Genomic DNA, 19,408 nt, shown 5'->3' with positions numbered 1-19,408 from the left:
TAACTTCCCTAGGTAACGAGCATAACTACTTATGTGAATAACAGTTTCTCATGTAAGTAAGAGCTGAAGGACAACACATAATAGGTATAATTTTCAGAAGAGTCGATCTAGCTCATCTTAAGTCTTTGGGAACAGTAGGGCAGCACAAACAGGTTTGAAAATCCTATACCATTACCATAAAACTGTCACAGTCAGAAAAATGAGAAAACTGCAAAATGCAGAATACTAATACACAGAAACATGTCCAAACAATTTCAAGTAAATGCAAAATATTTTCTGCAGGCAGCTCGGTTACTCCTGAAAGGTCATAGAAGTTTTACAGAAGCGCAGAGCAATCACTGCATTTCACACGGGGCTGGACTGCAGAAATCAGAAATGCACAAAACCAGGCCAATTTATAGGGAATACTTCAGAGTTGGCTCAAAGGAATTTTTGTATGTCACAAAGCAAGTTCTTGCCACTGTGATTTGTTGGTCAAGATTTTGTTATTAGCAGTGATATTGCAGTTGCATTAAAATATATATTAAACAAGCTTCTTTCAATTGGAGTCTCAAATAATATTTTCAGCATTTATCAGCACTGTTGACTCATCCTTGTGCTAGCAAAAGCTATTTTGAAGAAAGATGCTGAATAAAAATTTATCAAAATGCATTTAAAGATGGAAACTGGTAAATAAACTGTCAGAACAGACAGGGCTATAATGTAAGACACTTGGGGTGCCATGGATGCTGCAAAGACTTTTTAAGTCCTGGAATTATTTCATTTCTGTTGCAGGACTAGCATGATTAATTTATCATTTATCTCTTACTGGCTCTGTAGGAAAACACCTAACTTACTTCCTTCTGTAGTTGCAGTAAAGATGTATGCATAGAGCAGTGCAGGTCTGCATACCGATTTGTCAAATAAGTGATTAAGAGGATAAGAAACTGTTTTGAGCTTCAGGTAAAAACGAACAACTAAACTCCATCATAAAATAAAAGTTAACTTTCAGTAGGGCATCATGTTGGAAAGTATGAGACTGACAAACCTGAGGCCTTTTATCTAGAGGTGACATTCAGTGCTTAGAGATGATGCAAGCTTGCGCCACCCTATCTCCTCCGTGTACCCTTAGCCCTCTAGGACTGACAATACTATGTACTTTCCATAAATATTCACTCATTTTCTTTCTCTCTGAGCCTCTCTAGAAGGAGGCCACTAGGGCTTTCATAATGTGAATGACTGTCTTCTCCAAGCTAGATGCACACAACTAACCAACTTCTAAAAATCCAGCATATCAGAACTACTTTCACTCATAAATACTGTAATTTAATGGAAATGGCTAATTTAACTAAGAAAAGATCCGGATACCAAATCCCTTTCCTTTTGCCCTCTTATCACGTAACATACATTTCTTCAAAAGTCAGTTCCTGCTCTATCATGTTCTTGCGCAGTAGCTTATTTTAAAAAGTAAATGGGAATGAAGGGCTTGACTGGACAAGACTGCTTTCTACAGGTAGAAGACCGTATTGTGTGTGGTCAGTGAAGTGGTTAAATGCAAATGGAGGCTTTGCCTTGATCCTTCATCATCTACGTGCACACACAGAGATAGAATGCATCATATTCAGATTTAGCTAAACCTCATTCTCTAGTTCCTATTATGAAAGTAACTGTTTGGGGCTTTTCCACAATGAAAAGCACTGCAGGCTTATTTTGGATTATCCAAAGCAACTTATCTCATCTTAGAAAAGAAACAATAACTTTCTGCATGTTTATCTATTTTTTGCTGACTTAGAATGACTTCAGATCATGCAATGCATTCCCCATTTTTTAAGGGGATCAATACCAATTTTGCCTGTTGGCTGTAAGACTATTTTCAGGATGATAACAAGGGTATAAAACATAAAATAATTTCCCATTGTGAATAAAAACAAGTACATGAAAAAAATGTTCATCCTGGCTAAGATCCTTTCTCCCACTCAAAAAAATGTTCCTATTCTGTTGATTTAGGGGAAGGAAAAATACCTCTTGGCTTGACTATCCTCAATATTATTATGAGAAATGTGAAATACACTGTGCGTTATCCTATTTAATGTTATGTTTTTCACTGTCACCAAAGGCTTGAATGCCTTTATTCATTATTCAAACTATTATTTTGATTTGGTTCTGTGTGGGCTATAGAAAACAACAGCTAAAGCGGACAAAAATTGAGGGAGAGAGTTCTTACTATATTAACCAGAAACAGGGAACACACAAGAATTGTCACTTCTTATAGCAGAAATTCAAGGATCAAAAGAGGTTTTTCCTGCGATGACCATGAGAGGAATGGGCACTAGTTTGAACCTTTACAACAGAGTTGCTAACAGAGCTCTCTGAGGTGCTTTTGGAAATATCTTTGCATTGAATGAAAAAGAAGTGAGAAGACTTTTTTTTTTTTACTAACATCTCTACGGTGAAATTCTGCCCCTGTTAAAATCAATGACCATTTTCCCACTGATCTCAACAAAACTCCATTTTTAATATACATAATCTCATTATAAACTGATCTCTTTTGCAGTCCTGGTATACTTGCATCAAAGAATTTGACAAGGCTGGACATCGCACCAGCGGCTAAAGGGGAACGTGATCAGAGATGCAAGTTAAGAAGTTTCCCAACTCCCAAGTCTCCAAGGGTACTTTTGTGCTGTATGGAGCTCGAAAAGCTCAGACCCTTACCACACCCATCCCATATGCACTTATTCCCTGCGTACAGGAGGAGGCTGTACAATCTGATCATTTTCTTAAAATTAGTCACATGTCCATAAGATGAGCATATAGGCATATGAGCATCTGAATAGAAGGGAACCCTAACATAAATAATCACAGCCTTCTAAGGAAAACAAAGAATCAGTTTTTATATTTCGTATGTTATTTTTAGATGGCCCAAATTTATATTTGGCTGCCTAAATCATTCACTTAAAACCACGTCTATGTTCCTACTCATTTGAGACAATCAGGTGATGATTTAAGTGCCTTTTAGTGACTTTGGTGACAAAACTTTTTGTAATAGGTGCTCAGGTTTAAAGACTGTCATTAAGTATGAGAATATAAATGATAAAAGATTTGACAAACACATCATCTTACTCAATTTAAACCTTTGCATGGGAAATTGAGAAAAAAGGTCATGATTCTGAAACAAAGGAAACACCTGCACTTCCAAGGAAATGGGAATAAGTAAAAGGAAGTAACCACATCTAATAGGGCAGCTATTGCAGTTGTTTGGGAAAACCATGCAGTTTTTATTACCCAGCATGCATTAGAGACTTGACACTGATTTTCTTTAACATGGTTCTTTCCATATCTTTTCTTCCAGATTTCTACTAATGGATTCTCTCACAACTAAGATGGTTAATTTCCAAAAGAATGAAATTGGGGAAAAACCCAAACTATATCAATTTCTTTTTTTCCTGTGTTTCTTATAAGTAACAAGGATACCTTCAGTTTGAAGTCTGTTACCTCTTATTATTAGCACTTTTTGCAGACATACTCATCTCATGTGTTAGCAGTTCAATACTAAAGGTACACATGCCCAGGGTTATGGCACTCTCAGGTCATGCATCCTCAGCACAATAAGCAAAAAATTAACCTAGCAAAGTCCATTAATTTTAATGTACAAATAGGGCTAAATATACTGAAAACCATACTGAAAAGAAATCCTTAGGTCTATGAACTAACTTACAGACACAATCTTCCCAGAGCTAACTTGGCAGCCACTGCTATGTAGAGGTTTCAGACACTTGCTATGCATGACAGTTATGATGGCTGCATTGCATCGCAAGGCTTCAGATGCACTGCTCAGGTGTAGCTATATAAAATGTTACGTGACTCCTTGTGTTCAGCCAAGAATAGTCTGCAACTAAGATGTGTGCCACACCCACCCACCACAGAAATGAGATCTAAAGAATTAAATCAAATTTGGAATGACAATAAGCGCACATTCTTAGTCAGTGCCTTGAAAGAATGAGTAGTCTTGTGGACTAGGTAGAGCCCAAAGCAGCCGGTATAATAAATTTTACTACTCTGCAGTAAGAATGATAAATGATATCACTAGTTTATGCTTCACCCTGTTCTAAGGTCACTGGATTCCTCTCAGCAAAAACAAGCTACGGATTGTTGTCACAATCATAAAGCAAGCTCAGCAATGAAGTACTCTGCCACATTTTATTCTGCTATGGTGCGCTTGGTACCAACCCTTGAACTGTCTTCCAGAGTCATACACGCAATGCCGTCTACAGCATCCCATATCACAGTGCAGTGCAGACAGTGAGAAATTGTGCGACGGTCAGACAGCTTAATTCCCATGCTTTTCTTAAAAAAACAAGGAATCTGAGGATATGCCACTACAGAATGAACAGTCCTGAAGGCAAGATTTCCAGAGGTATTTCAGTATCTAAATATGCAAATAATGACCTGGTAGCATTTTCAGAAGTGTCTAGAGCACTTAATCTACTTTTGAAGATCTAGCCCTAGCTTCTTTTCATATTGAGATCCAGAGGAGTTTGTAGTGGGATGCTAACTTGCTTTTTGATGTGGTTTTAAAATATCCTGTGCTTTCTAAGGTAGACCATTCTAGGTAAATAGTTAGAAGCTGGCATAATTTTACTACTTTGAAGTGAAAATTTCTGACTGCCTTGTCTTCAAAACCATGCAAGGTCCTTACCAGCCCATCATTCACATTTGTTTTATTTTCAGTTTCTTTTAATTTACTCTACCATATAGGCCAGATGGAGCATTGAAGAAGAGGTAAAGAAGCAATCTTTAGCAGGTCCCTTCATGACAAAACTTACAACAGTATCACCATGACAATATAAATTAATCATCATGGAAGTCTGGTCACACAACCCATAATAAACTTTATTTATACTTTAATCTTACATTCCTTTTCAGCTAGAAAGAGCAGTTGAAAATATACTGTGGAAATCAATTGACAGTAGCTGAATGAAAGGAAATGAATGATGTGACCTAAAAAATCTTTTCTATCTCTAGTTTCCATCATGTAGGAGTTTTTCATAGTAGTTAGGAAGGTGCTCCCTTCAGTGGCCAACTGCAGCTCAACTTTTCTGGAGTGCTACAATTTGGGGGCATAATTTAGATTACACAAATGATTATTGGCAGATAATGAAATAGAGAGTTTAGAACAAAACAGTAGAAATGAAAAGAGTTAATGTGTCAAGCACTACTTTGGACTGCCTTTAGTATATGCTCTTGCCGAAATGGCTTCAACAAAATAACTTCTCTCCAGAAACATAACTCAGAGTACAATCGATTGAATCTCAAAATATCTCCAAGGACTTACTCAGTCATCTCTAGTTGAAATCTTTGTGTTCCTCTAGGATTTACATCACAAACAATGAGTTCCTGTCACCAGATATGTGGGATTCTACTTAAATTTCAGCTGAAAACGTGAGAAGTTGTCTGATGGTGCAACTCCCCTAGGTTTATTAATTTCAGACAAAATCTGTAGACTTGCCTAAGGTATTCTTTATCCCTTGTTAGATAAAAAAGAACACTTGTATTTAACTAGTTAGGTACACACACTTTTAGCACGTTTTGAAACAATGCACCCTCAAATTCATACAGATGTCCCAAACCAACAAACCATCCAGCATTAGATTTCTGAGATGAGCAGCACTTTCTAAGGAAATAATACTGTTAAAATAGAAATATAAAGAGTATATGATGCTCATCAATAACACGGATGCTAATCAAATTCCAGTGCAAGGCTAATCACACACAAAAAATTGTTTGATATAAAAAAACAATAGTTCAGGATACACAATCTTTTTTGTGATGGAAGAAAGAAAAAAATAATCGGAAAGATGTTAGCATTCCTGTACTTTCCAGTTTATGCCATTTTTCCTGTCTATTTTTTAAAAAGTATGGAAATGATATGGAGAAAGTAGAGTAAGAATAAAGTAATTATAGATGGCAATAGAGATAAAAAAGTTCTTTCACACAATCCAATACATCCCCTGTCAATGGAAAATTATCTTTGACAGTACATTTTTCCAGTATGTTGTCATGGCTAAGTTGAAGAGTTACACACAAATTTCATTTATTGAGAGGACATTGGTCCTTTCTCATTGTAAGGATATAGAAGAGAAGTTGATTGCATTCAATTTTCAAAGACAAAATACTTTACATAAACTTTGTATTATCATTAATTTAGATGCTTAGTATACAGTTTAGAAATACAAATCCATCTCCAGCACTCAGAACAGCATTATCTGAGGTGCCATCAGTTAGTCATGACTTGTAATCTTCAATATGATTTAATGTAAATCTACTCCTTTCTAGACACTATAAGATTTCACATCAAGTACAGCAGAAACTGATTTCCAAATTGGTTAATGGAAATGAAAATCAAGTGCTATGATCATCACATGGTTTCTTACCACATTCATCTGATAATCACAACAAAAATCATCTTTTTATATGCATTTTGAAGGTGAATTAGGAAAGTAACCATTCCTATATCTAGATCTTCAATATCATAGTTTGGACTCAAAGACATGAAGAAACTTGCTTTCAGAAAATACTATTTCGATGAAGTCTGTCTTCTTTCATCCAAATGATCCTTATCCTGCTTAGAATTAATAAATCTATGAAAGGCAACTCTTATCTCTTTAATAATAATTTCCTTGTGATATACTCTTCATAATAAGGAGAAATTACATACAGCACAGCAGATGAAAGTAAAAGTCTACAGATTAGATTTACAATATATTACAAATGCCTTTCTGTGTGTCAGCATACTCTTTATTGAAAAGGTTTCCATCACTTCCATTGTGCTGATAAAGTAGATTTTTTTTAATGATAAATGGAAAACTTTGAGGGAACTATATGCAATGTCATGTCTCTATCCATTGCCAAAGGATATAAACCTCTACTTACTGTTTAAAATGACTCAATTAAAAAACCTACTGTATTAAATGACTCAACCAAGTTAAGTCATCTATCCCTTTTTATGTGGGTCCCAATTAGAGTCATAACAGTTACAAGTTGCAGCATAATTGCAATGGACTTCCGATTTCCCAAAGCAGTTATGCTAGGATTTGGGTTGTACTCTACGATTTCTAAAGGGGATGAAGAGAAGGATGGTTTACTGATAAGAGAAAACCACAGGTACCTGATCTAGTTTCCAGTGGAACTCCGCAGGACGAAAGGTGTCAGCCTGATCAAAGTCTTTGCGCAACAGAAATACTAATCGGCAGTTGTGCACGTACAGGGCGTAGTGATGTCGGTTCATCTCTGAAAGGAGGGACCAGTAAGATCAGTGATCTGAACTGTCACCAACACTTTTGTTTAGGTGAATGTGTTTGAAAGCAGTATTACACCTAAAAGACAAAAACCAACCCAATAGAAAACCCCAAAAGAATTGACTTTCTCAATATCATGGATCATTATGGTTCTCTGGGAAGCCACATATGGTAAGCATCTTCCCGAATTATGCTGTATTAGTTTTGTTTATGGAAGTGTTATGTCCAAACTAATAAATAAAATCCAATCAATATTTAATCTAACTAGTTTCAATGAAGAATTAGAACTGTTTTTTCCAATCTAAATAATAAAAAAATTAAACCTCATTTAATTATTTTATCAACCAATTCCTATCAATTCCTACAGATGTGTTCACAGAGATTATCCAAAAATAGAACCAGTGCTTGAAACTTAGGTAGACACCAGTCCCCTCAATCAAGTCATCAATGCTTAGAGCGGTACCATCCCAGCTTAGTAACTTTTTTCCAATTAGCTGAGGAGAGATGGTAACACCCTACTAACGTTGTTATGTCCTTTGCCAAACATTTTTTCAATACACAGACTCACCTGTCTTGTCAGAGTTGCAGAGAATAGTCTCTTTCTCAGCTCTTAATCCTGGACTAGGTCCATGTTTCATCCACAGAGTGATGGTGAATTGATCAGTTAAATTCTTTGGGACTATTCCATCCGGGATTTTGGCTCCTTGCTTTCCATCAAATTTAAAAATCATGTCATTGTTATCCATGAGAAGCCCAGCTGTCCAGTTAGTTGTTGCACTGGGAGACGGTAACAGGTCAATGGCACCTGAGGAAGCTCCTGCAAATGATATATAATGAATAACATGATGAAAGACTAATGAAAAAGCTGTGAAGATTAATTTAATATAGGCCAGAGGTCTGATTCACACTCTTTAGATTATTTTTACTACCCAAATGGTCCTACTAGTTTCATTGTTAAATCCCATACACATTATATAAGAGTTCTCTAGATTAAACATATTGCACAGAAAACTACAGAAAACATTATAAAGTTATCTTTCTTGAAACTTCTCATTATTTTCTAAAATTCATTAATGGCATTTCTTCAGTTATTTCAAGAAGTGCTAAGACTAAAACCAAATTCTCTACATCCCGCTGGGAAGCTTTACATCTTCCCTCCCTGACAGCATGGAGATACATGGTGTGTGGGGATGATGTGTTGCAGAATACAGTGGGGATAAATGTAGGACAATGTCCAGTAGATAGCCATGGATATTCACAATAACGTTGGTATGAATGTCAATACGGACAGAGTATTCACCCTAAACCAGATAATATCACTTTAATGCCGGCTTCTGGCAGATAAGTGGTGGTTGTAACTCCATGTGTTCTTGTCTAATGATGGGTCTAAGACTTTTAAGTGGTACTCACAATTCAGATTAGCCCCCACCACACACAACCCAAAAGTAAATAATTAGCAAAGTGGTCTTCAGCTACACAGTATTTGTTTGTTAGAATTAATGGGAAAAAAACAGAAATGGAGAACACTGTGGTGCCAAGATCTGATAAAATAGCACAACTCTTTACAGCTCTGTGTTTTCTTACAGCCTAACAATTGTCAGACACTTCTAAAAACATGTGATGAGCTCCCCAGAGCCTTTACTTAGCTGGTGAAAGACAGCACTGAGCAGAAAGCATGCTTGCCAGAGTAAAAAGCACAAACAATCTTTGTATTCTTGTTGATGCTTTGTCAAATAAGAATATGGTGAAGAAACCACAACCGGATAAAAAATCCTAAACTGGTAAGATATCCCACCCTCCTTTAGCGTCCAAGGAGAGAAAAAAGATTCCAACTCTCTGCAGGAGTGTACAATTTTAAGCCAAGAATGTGTAGAATTGTATCCTATGGATTTTTAAAAAGTACTATAGTAATGATATGAAAACATTCATATCATTCAGTAACTGAATTTCTTAGACAACTCTCCAAAATTTATTACCGTAAAATGAGGTTATTTCAAGTGATAGTAATATCAAACCTAACACCTACATGTTTAGAATTTGAGCACAGAGACAAAGTGTATTTATTTTATAAATTCTAATTCTGGATAATACACCACACCGCATTGCTTAATACACAGATGTTATCAACAGGAATACATCAAACTCAATTTGTCCAGCTAGCACAATTTGTGATAAATTTTCTATTTTTTTTTAATTCAAACCACTAAAAAATAAAATTACTTGCACAGAACACAATTAAAACCATAATTTTCTCAATCAATTTCCTTTTGTGTTAATTTTTATGGTCATTTTTTAAACTTACAGAAGGAACAGAAATTGCTTGCACCATGGTGTATATCAAATGGGCACATGCTTATATTAGGTAAATTATGGGCTCAAAGAAGTTTCATCCCTCACTTTTCTGTCTAACTCTGGCCATAAACATTTGGAAAGATCTGTTTTTTCCACTAGAATGAATCTGTGGGAAAACTCCAAAATGGAAGTCCCTCATATTGCTTGTTGAACTCTGATTCAGCGAGGTGCTTAATTAAACTACCTTATTTTCCCAACTTAAGGTCAGGCTTGTGTAAGAGCATTTGGGTAATCAGTACCAAGCTCAACAGGTTCTACTTTATCTGCCCACCTTTTTATGGAGATTTATGGGTTACTTTGGAGCCTCATCCTGTTAGCATGTGCTAATCCTGCCCCGACAACAACTATTGGATTACGTGCTTGGGAGATTTAGCTGGAAGAAATCATACTGTTTCAATCCTAATAAATCCAACCAGCATGCCAAGCTGCTCAGCCATGTCCATACACAGACCTGGTGCAATACAAACAGGATGTACCTGGAGGTGTTCCCAGAAGAGTGTTATCATGCTACTGGATCAGTGCCCTTCCAAAATGTAGGGGCTGATGCCCTTTTCTTCTAAAATGCTTCCAGAATAATGCAGGAGCCACTGCAGTAAGCACAGTTTTGGACTGAGGCCCCTGAGGTACTCCTTGCTTATTGAAGTGCTGTTTTCACAAGCAACGTACAGAGTTGGCCGCACCTCCTCTCCCCACCCTTCACATTCGTACTGCAAACTTTGTGCCAGGTTAAGCACGTACTGGTGCTGCTTGCTGAAATGGACCAGACTGTTGGCTTGGATGGAAGCTAACCATCCGAATAAAACCAAGCCCAAATTATTACTTTTCAATCAGATCAACAACTTTCTTTGAGCCTCCTGCAAAGCTACACAATCCAGGATAAAGGAGAGAGGGCAGGATCTACCTGCTTAGCTGGAGCATGGCCTTGAATCTGCTACTCAGTGTTTCCATATTTCAGTTTCCCGACTGCCATATGTGAGAATTAGCAATCCCATTATTTTCTATTTTATCTACATTTAGAGGGAAAGACGACAGCACCATAGTCATCTTTCCACCATATTCTAGGTCCCTTGACTGATTCCTTTTTTTAGTGAGATTTATTCTGGATATGTTTTTGCAGCCCAAATTGTGTCTTTTATACATTCTTTATTTTTTATTATTGTTGGATGACAAGCTGAGGCCTACACATAGCTCAGACAATGAATTAAGATTAGACTAGTTTTGCGAAACATCTAGTTTATTCAGGAGAAAAAGAGGAAGACTTGAAATTCTCTTTTCTACTGCTTAAGTGTCAGCGGGTGAGGTAGTCAAGCCACACTCTGCGAACTGAACCTCTTATGCTTTGCACAACCTTCCTCAACTAAGGATTTTACACCAGCAGAAAGTACCTACTTTCCGTTCTACATTTAAAATGATAGTATCGTCGGACATAGTTGCTGTTAGTGTTTTATGTCAATGTAATCATTTGGTAGTTTAGATCTTGTACGTAGTGATCTGCTCTGAATGATTGTGCCACTTGCAGTTCAGGTCTGTAACAGGCATGAAGCAATGTTCTTTTTGCTGCCAATACAGGTTCTTAGAGGAGGCAAAAGTACTTGACTTTAGCTATAACATTTATTTTTATTAAAATGCTGGTATTTTGTGAAATCAAGTCCCCATAGGTCACATAGCCTTGCTCAACCTCTCAGTTTTAATGTCATTAACATGATGAAGATGCATACTGTTGGCAGATGGGTTTTCTCCTGCTTTTCTAGGACGTAACACTGGCTGAAAATTTTCATTTACAAAATTATTTCTTAAAGGTTAGTGTATTGATCTTAACATATCTGCAACACTATTGTGTGGTTATCAAAGCAAATGTAAGCCATACAGCAGAGCTGTACATGCATTTAAAATGGATGTAAACCATTTACATGCATTTAAATGGAAACCAAAATCCATGCATTTAAATGGAAAAAAATGTACATTTGCTACTATAGCTTGGACAGGCGCCAGGTAAAAAGACATTTTAGAGAAGATGAGAATCAATGTTCCACACCATCAGGGCTTCAGATGAGGACTCTAAGAGGACAGGATTTTAGAGGAGGAGAGACAGCAGATCTCAAAAGGCAAAAGATAAATGGTTTAATGTGTGGCCATTGCTTTGCCATACACATAATCTTAAAGTCACAAAAATACAGCAGTGTCCTCAAGTATTTAATCTACCTTTCAAAAATAATTTGTATCTTTTAAACTAAGTTATCAAAAAGCAGGAAAAGGGAGGAAAATAATTAGGAAACCTTTCTGCACCAGGATACCTCTTTTCTGAAATTCATGTTTCTTAAATATTTTTGCTCAAATGATTGCCCCAAATGTTCCTTTACTTTTTGTTTGTTTTTACTCTGGCACAGTACTTAGCAGCAGAACAGAAAGCTGAGTCAGGAAGACTGAAACAAAAGACGGAGATTCAATTCTCATCAAATCCTATGGTCTTCCTATGGCAATCTGGCAAATCTATACCTGAAATCTCACTACACTGTCACACCAGTATTAGTAGCAAAGGGAAGAAAGAGTGAGAAAGAGGTGGAATGAGGAAAGAGAGAAAATAGAGAAGGGAAGAGGAGCAAGGGAGAAAAAAAATTGAAGTAAAGCAGGGAGAAGGTACAAAAAAGAGTGAAAACAAATGGAAAAGAAGAATGGAGCACCAGTCAAATATCACCACTCTCTTCATTTTCATTGCTACAATCCAAAATGAATCAGCTGAGCTAAATCCACGTATTGCATGCTTACGGGTCATAAGGAACTGATGCTTTATCTGGAAAAATATTATTATTATATCAACTGAAAGCCATATCCATACCACATAATTTCTGCAGAGATTTTTCTGAGTACGTTTCACGATCACAGCCCTTTCCAATGTAATTGGTCTGTAATTCAATGGTGGTATGTATTGAGGAAACTGGTCCATCACACGTTTCTAGACGAATGCTGGGAAACAAAGGTATGCTGCCAGAACCAGGCTTGTATTCAATCCGTTTGTTCCAGTCTGGAAAAAAACAACAAAATATCCAAGAGTGATTACAAAAGGGAAGGGAGTTATATAATTTTAAATGACATATTGTTCTCAAAGGTCACTGTCTAAGACAAAAAGAAAAGTTTTTGAACTTGGCGTCAACAAGTTACTGTCCTAAAAAAATTGGATTTTGCCCCTCTTTGTAAAAGCATGTCAGGCTCAATTAAGTAATACTACTGCTGCTAGAGCCATACAAGCACGGGGTACATACATATCCTGACAAGACAGTGCTAATTGGTGTCAGTCTGGATCTCCAATGTCCATGTCCCTGTGACAGACTACAAGGTAGCTCTACAGGGATGAGGCTGTCGGCTGCACTGAATTTGGTCAGATTTCATAGTTTTTGTGATACAGAACAAGTATCTCCAAGGACCAGGCTATATACATCAGTCTCACTGGACTGTGACTGAAAGCTAAGATAACACATCTGTAGTGCCACTTCTTGTCTTCAAATGTCGTACTAATTTTGTGAAGTATTAATGACAGAAAGTTACAGCTGAAAGGACTACTCGCACTTTCAGCCAGATCTGACTGATCTGTGGTTTTGCTTATGCAGTCTCCCAGCCCACAACATTTAAACTATCACCTGCCTTAGGCAGCCACCTGGACATGCCATACATACCACAATGATTCTCAACTGAAGCATTTCATTTTTAAATCCAATTAATTATGGTGTTTGCAACCTGCTTCAGAGAAAACCCAAACAAGCAGCATTAATTAAAAACATGTATTTCAGCTATCTTTACAGTTAGTATTTTCATAGAATCATAGAATGGTTTGGGTTGGAAGGGACCTTCAAAGATCACTTAGTCCACCCCCCCCCCCCCCGCCACAGACAGGGACACCTTCCACTAGACCAGGCTGCTCAAATCCTCACCCAATCTGACCTTGAACATTTCCAGGGATGGGGCATTCACACCTTCTCTGGGCAACCTGTTCCAGTGTCTCACCATCTTTACAGAATTTCTTCCTTACATCCAATCTAAATGTACCCTCCCTCAGTTTAAAACTGTTACCTCTTGTCCTGTCACTACAGGCCTCGGTAAAAAGTTTCTCCCTATTTTTCTTATAAGCCCACTTTAAGTATTGAAAGGCCACGGTATGGTCTCCCCGGAGCCTCCTCTTCTCCAGAGAGGGAGAATCTCTCAGCCTGTCTTCATAGGAGAGATGTTCCAGCCCTTTGGCCATTTTCGTGGCGCTCCTCTGGACCTGCTCTAACAGGTTCATCTCTTTCTCATACATTTTAGCCAACTCCAGCCAAGTTAACATGCAACATAAATAAGAATGCCACATTAATACAGAGATGCAAATAGTTAACTATTTTGAAGTCACAAAACTATTCAACTCTCCTACCTAAGGTGTACATCTGTGTATCTGTGAAGTTTGCCAAAAGAAGTACTCTTGCATACACAGCTGAAGTTTCACTGACTTTTTTTAGTTCTAGGTAAAAGAGGACTCCATAAATGGAAAAATTCTAGGTCCTGGCAGTCAATGAAATCTCTTAAAGCAAATGGGCAGAGACATTCTTTCTAAATATCAGTAGAAGGAAAAGTCATTTTATATATGTGTATATATATGCATCTCATAGGTGAAGGAGTATGGTGTTTTTCAACAGAACTCATTTTCAGAAAGCTTGAAAAAAGGTGCTCTCTCCCAGTATCTTAAACTGGATTAAAAATTTACAAGAAACGCAGAGCAATCATTAGTCCAGAATCCAGACAAAGGAGATAGGATGCTGGCAGTCACTGGTCTGCATTTCAAAATTCTCAGACTTTCTTCATGACTTTACCATTCAAATGGTAATCATGTAGCATTTTGTTCTCAAGAGAAAGCTGAGACTTCATGGAACATCCTGAAAATATGTTTAGTATCTATTTTTACTAAAATCTTTAGGACTTAAACATCTCTGAGTAAAAGACAACTATGACTACTTTGTTGCCTGTGCACACTTCAGCTGAGTTGCTCTTTTAGTAGTAATTTTCAGGTAATAATATTCAGCCCATTCTTTCCCTATTTAGTTAGATTTGATCTGCAGTATTGCATAATTTGTCTGCAATTGTCAACTTAAACAGTTCCCTTAGAATTTCAAGTATCATATAAGGTACATCATTACAATAACAGACTTCTGTTCCCTATCCATTCCAGAAACTCGAGGTTAACATTTTTCCAATCAAACAAGAGCAGCAAAATCTTTCAGATACTTAAGGTAAAAATATGTTTTGTATACATGCTAGTAATATATGAATTATTGATCTTTATAGTCTCTTATTCACCAGTTAAAACATTATATTCCTCTACCCAAAAAGAAAAATGAAGTGTCTCATATGTATCTGAAACATTTCTGACCATCTCAGCAGCTTTCAGGTCTCAGCTACGTTTTCATTTCTCAGCTATATCAAATTAACTGGCACTCATGCAAAATATTCATTACTGTATGTGAGATGTGACTGAATTATTAACTGTAACATATCTGCAACTGCACACTCACCTCCAGTTATATGAAGAATGTCTTATAAAAACACGCTATAAAAAATGCCACTACTCACGAGGAAGAATAATGGAAGACCTCTGTTTCTGCCACATGAATGTCCCTTGGGTTGGAAGAGGTGTTTCTTTTCACAGTATTACCTTTCAACTTGGCAAAAACAGAGATCATAAACCCTGCACATTCTAACAACCCTGATTTATCTCAGCTCTAAATTGTAAAACATCAGCTAGACTTGAACTAATGTCTTTGTACCTAGGTCCCCTAGAGCATCATAGACCAATCCTCATCCTAAATCCCACTAGCACTTCTTTCACTGACTTAGTGCACATTTAGGAAGTCTGCCAAGGAGTCCCTCTCCATGCAGAAGGCATTCCCAGGCAGGCACAAGGCAATACTGGAGTATGATACAATCCCTTGATAGCAGGATAATCCTTAAAGGTAGCAATAGCTCTGATACAAATCTGCTGGCTTATTTATATAGTACCTGCCCCCATGGCATTTGAGCATCCCAGAGGTGTTGAAGCTGAGGCCAGCACCCTCTGTATCTCACCACCAGTAAAGTCAGTAATGTTGGAAAATGCATAGAGTTAGAACAAGCAACAAAAGTGGTGGCAGTGTGAAGAGCTTATTGTGAGAAACACCCGTGTCTCTCTTTTTGATTTTGAATGTGATGAAGATCATTACTTTTTCTTTCTCCCAGAACAACATCCCGTATTGGACACATTCAAAAGATCAGCACCTTCCCCTCGGGAATGTGGTGGCATTTTTTTAATTCCTCTAGAACTGACTCAGAGGATGAGTCTTATGTAACTGAGTCTACAAAAGCCTCTGAATTTCAGATATTTAAAAACTGTATCTTAAAATGTGACTCATGTCTAGGGTTATGCAAACAGTCAAAAGATATATAATCCCATCTGAAACGGTAGGTTGCACCAGATCAGCTAAACTCGACCAACATGGTTCCTCCTTTGACACAAACTGTCATGCGACAACACCGCATTACAGTGCAAACTTAGAAAAGTAAGCACCGCCTCCCCAGTAAGGGTGAAGACTAATGCCAAGGGAAAAGCTTGAATAAAACCAGCCCTGTTTAGTCCTGCAGAAGACAGCCTTTGTTTGGATTTTTTAATTTAACAGGCTTCTGCTTGCCACTTGTGGTATAAAGCTCTTTCAGACAATATAAGACAGCTCCAGCTGGATTATACCTACAACATAACAACATTAAACATCACAATGTCAAGTTTGTGGTGCAGATTTCATCAATTATAAAACAACTATGTAAACTTGGATCTCAGTCTCTGAGATACTCAGACTATTCCAAGATCAAAATGGATCAAACTTCAGTGACAATTCGAGACTTCAAAAGTAAATCCCGATCCCAATGCACTAAATAAATTTTCGTTTTAACAGAAGAATAATGTAAAGACTTTCCTTGATCTCTACACTTAACAGTTTTGTACATGACTCTCTTTCCTTGTGATCCATGTATTATATTTTAATTCATTTCTAATGCTTGATGACACTAAGAATGATTCAACCTAACTTTTCCTTGAAGGAGTATGGCACTCACATGTGCAGAGGAGGTATGACCTGATTCATTTCCTGTCCTACATGTGTGTGGCCACGAACTTTGATTCCACCTTATGATATTAAAAATGACGGCAAGGTAATTAAAGACAATTGCAACACAACTCCTTCTATGCCAGTGAAATGCAAAAATTCTCTCATGTTGGACTGAAGATGTGCATCTTGGCAGCTAAATGTAAGATAAAATTCATGTAGTGTTATTAGTGAGTCTCTGCAGCATCTCTATGTAATAGCTGGAACGTAAGATTCCCAGAGCAATGTAATTGGTAGATCTGTTTCTTCTACAGCATCTTTGCATCTGTTCTATCTGTGTAGGCTGGATACATGGGTAAAGGTTACTCTGCTTCCCTTTTTTTTTTTTTTTAAACTTATACACTTCATAGCTTTGCTGAAGTATTTTTATTAATTTGAAAATCTGAAACGATCTTGAATAAATAAAAATATCAGTATACACAAAGCATTTCAAAAAAGATCAGAAATGTGTCTGTAGTTTTGCCAAAAGTACGCTTATTTTCGTGATTTATGAAACTCCCTGTATCTTAAAAGCAGCAGCGAGGCAGCTGTAGATGCTGTACAATGATATTTGGAAGAGCAGAGCACTGTCCTCACAAAATGACAATTTTCTTTCAACACCATGAATTTACTGGAAAGCGCACATGTTGCCAGAATGTCACCATCCAGCCAGGTGGCTGCAGCCACCTCAATAAATAGCTGCTGTACAGTTAGGCATTCTCCACATGCGAAAGATCAATGGCCATACGACATTTCCAAAATATACACACTTTGGTACTTGAATTTCTACTTTGAACTAAAGATAAAGGATTTTTTAGCAAAACAGACACAGGGTAACAGTTCCTGCATATTTTCTCTTGGGCAGCATTCTCTCTATATTTATGGACTTATAAATTGTGCCAACCTAAAAAAAATACATTTCAAAGGATTTTAATTTCCCATTTGGAAAAAAAACAAAACCCCAAGACACACAAAGCAATCACCTTATCTGTTCTGCTCCCGTTTCCTGTTTAACCCTCAAAACTTCTGAAAAAGGCAAATTTTTACTTGCGAAGAAGGAAATCTTAGCCTTGCAACAGACCTTTCAAGAAATTCTGGATGCTGTTTCTCGACACAAATTACAGGTGAACAAAATTGAGTTAACATTATTAGTTTAATTTTAAATTATATCATTAATGTTAAAAATGATCGGCTGCTTTGCCTTGTCATCTCAGAAGGAAAGTTAGAAAAAAGACTGATAGTGCATGTATGCCTGGTCCTTTCTTAAATAGCTTGTTTCTGAGAAGATCCTGAACTACTTAAAATAACCAGGTCTGTTCAGGTTGTCTAAGCAGTTTCCCATTCGTGAAACTGATCGTTTTACAAAGGAGTGAATTTGGTAGAACGTCCCCTAGTTAACTGGCCACAAACCAGCTAGTAGGCATCAGCAGAATGCTACTTCCAGGATCCATCAATGTCACTGTGTGCTGCCCAGAATATAATTTTCTAAAAACAATTTGCTAAGTTTTAAATGGTCAAGCAGTCAGCACTGACAGAAAAAAATGCTTTTTCTCTTGGGAACCCAGTATGGAGCTTTACAACGGTTGCCACAACTCCTACCGCTGCTAGCAGACATGTATTGTGCTAGGGAAGTTTCGTAGAAATTATGCCAAAAATGAAACAAGATTTAAGTATCAACTAGGATCATGCTTCTTGTGTGTGTTTAATAACACACACAAATAACATAAATAACACATATAAATACCATTTAGGATATTTTTTATTAAACGATATTTCCCCCTTTTTTAAATTAACGTATATATGTATAAAATATATGTATTTATATATATATGAATACATATATATACACACACACCTATGCATGTATACATAAAGTATGAATGTTTTTAACCAACACTGCAAAATAATCTTTAAAGTTCTGTTCATTTTTTTAAGGGAGAAAAGATTGTTTTGCATCCAGCACCACCAGTCACATAACAAAATTTTAAAAAAGCCTAATAAACATTTCTAGGTTTGACAGCTAATCTACAAGCTAGTAACATACAAATGACAGGACTGCTAAATCTGATGCCACATACAAATTTAAGCATGTGAAATACGATGAGTAATTTGTTAAGAAAATTATAATCTGAAAGTCTGACCCAGTTAAAGCCTCTCCATAGCAAAGAGAAGACTAACTAACTTCCAAAGCCCTGCTAAGGCACCATGGTTTGCTAAGAGATTTGAATGCAGATGTCATAAGCATAAAGAAACATCTATATACACCTTTTCTTTCTGCAGCATGCTGATAGTTTAAAAAACAACAAAAAAGAGAGAGACAGAAATTTGGCCTACTGCAGGATAGTGGTGAAGTCCGCTATTGCAGGAGTTAGTGAACCATAATGGAAGAGCAGCTGTGCCTGAACTAGTTACACTGAATACTCCACTGAGTAATAAAACCCCAAGCCCTAATGGTGCCTAATTATGCAAAAGAAACATATAAGAATCTAAAAAATAAGAAACAACAGCATAGGTTAAACTATTATTTGTCGTGAGATTGCATTTGACTAGTAATAGGTATTTCCTGCAGCAAACTGGGTGTCAGGGCCCCAAGTGCACTAATAAGCCCTAATGAGCCTCCATAAGCCTCACCTGGGGCTTCCATTT

At 37.0% G+C, this 19,408-nt stretch overlaps 1 protein-coding gene across 1 annotated transcript in view; it reads right to left on the bottom strand.

The window, feature by feature from the left end:
- Nucleotides 1–19,408, bottom strand: part of CLSTN2 (calsyntenin 2) — a 394,899-nt gene that overhangs the window by 58,288 nt on the left and 317,203 nt on the right. Inside the window, exons 6-8 of the mRNA XM_075158151.1 lie at nt 12,463–12,648; nt 7,843–8,091; nt 7,145–7,266 (exon numbers count right to left, since the gene is read on the bottom strand). Coding sequence (XP_075014252.1) covers nt 7,145–7,266; nt 7,843–8,091; nt 12,463–12,648 — 557 coding nt within the window. The remainder of the gene's footprint in view (nt 1–7,144; nt 7,267–7,842; nt 8,092–12,462; nt 12,649–19,408) is intronic.

Source organism: Calonectris borealis, chromosome 9 (genome assembly GCF_964195595.1).
Source record: "Calonectris borealis chromosome 9, bCalBor7.hap1.2, whole genome shotgun sequence".
NCBI lineage: Eukaryota > Metazoa > Chordata > Aves > Procellariiformes > Procellariidae > Calonectris > Calonectris borealis.
The sequence above is the reverse complement of the archived record's forward strand: the minus strand, read 5'-3'. Positions and strand labels throughout refer to the sequence as shown.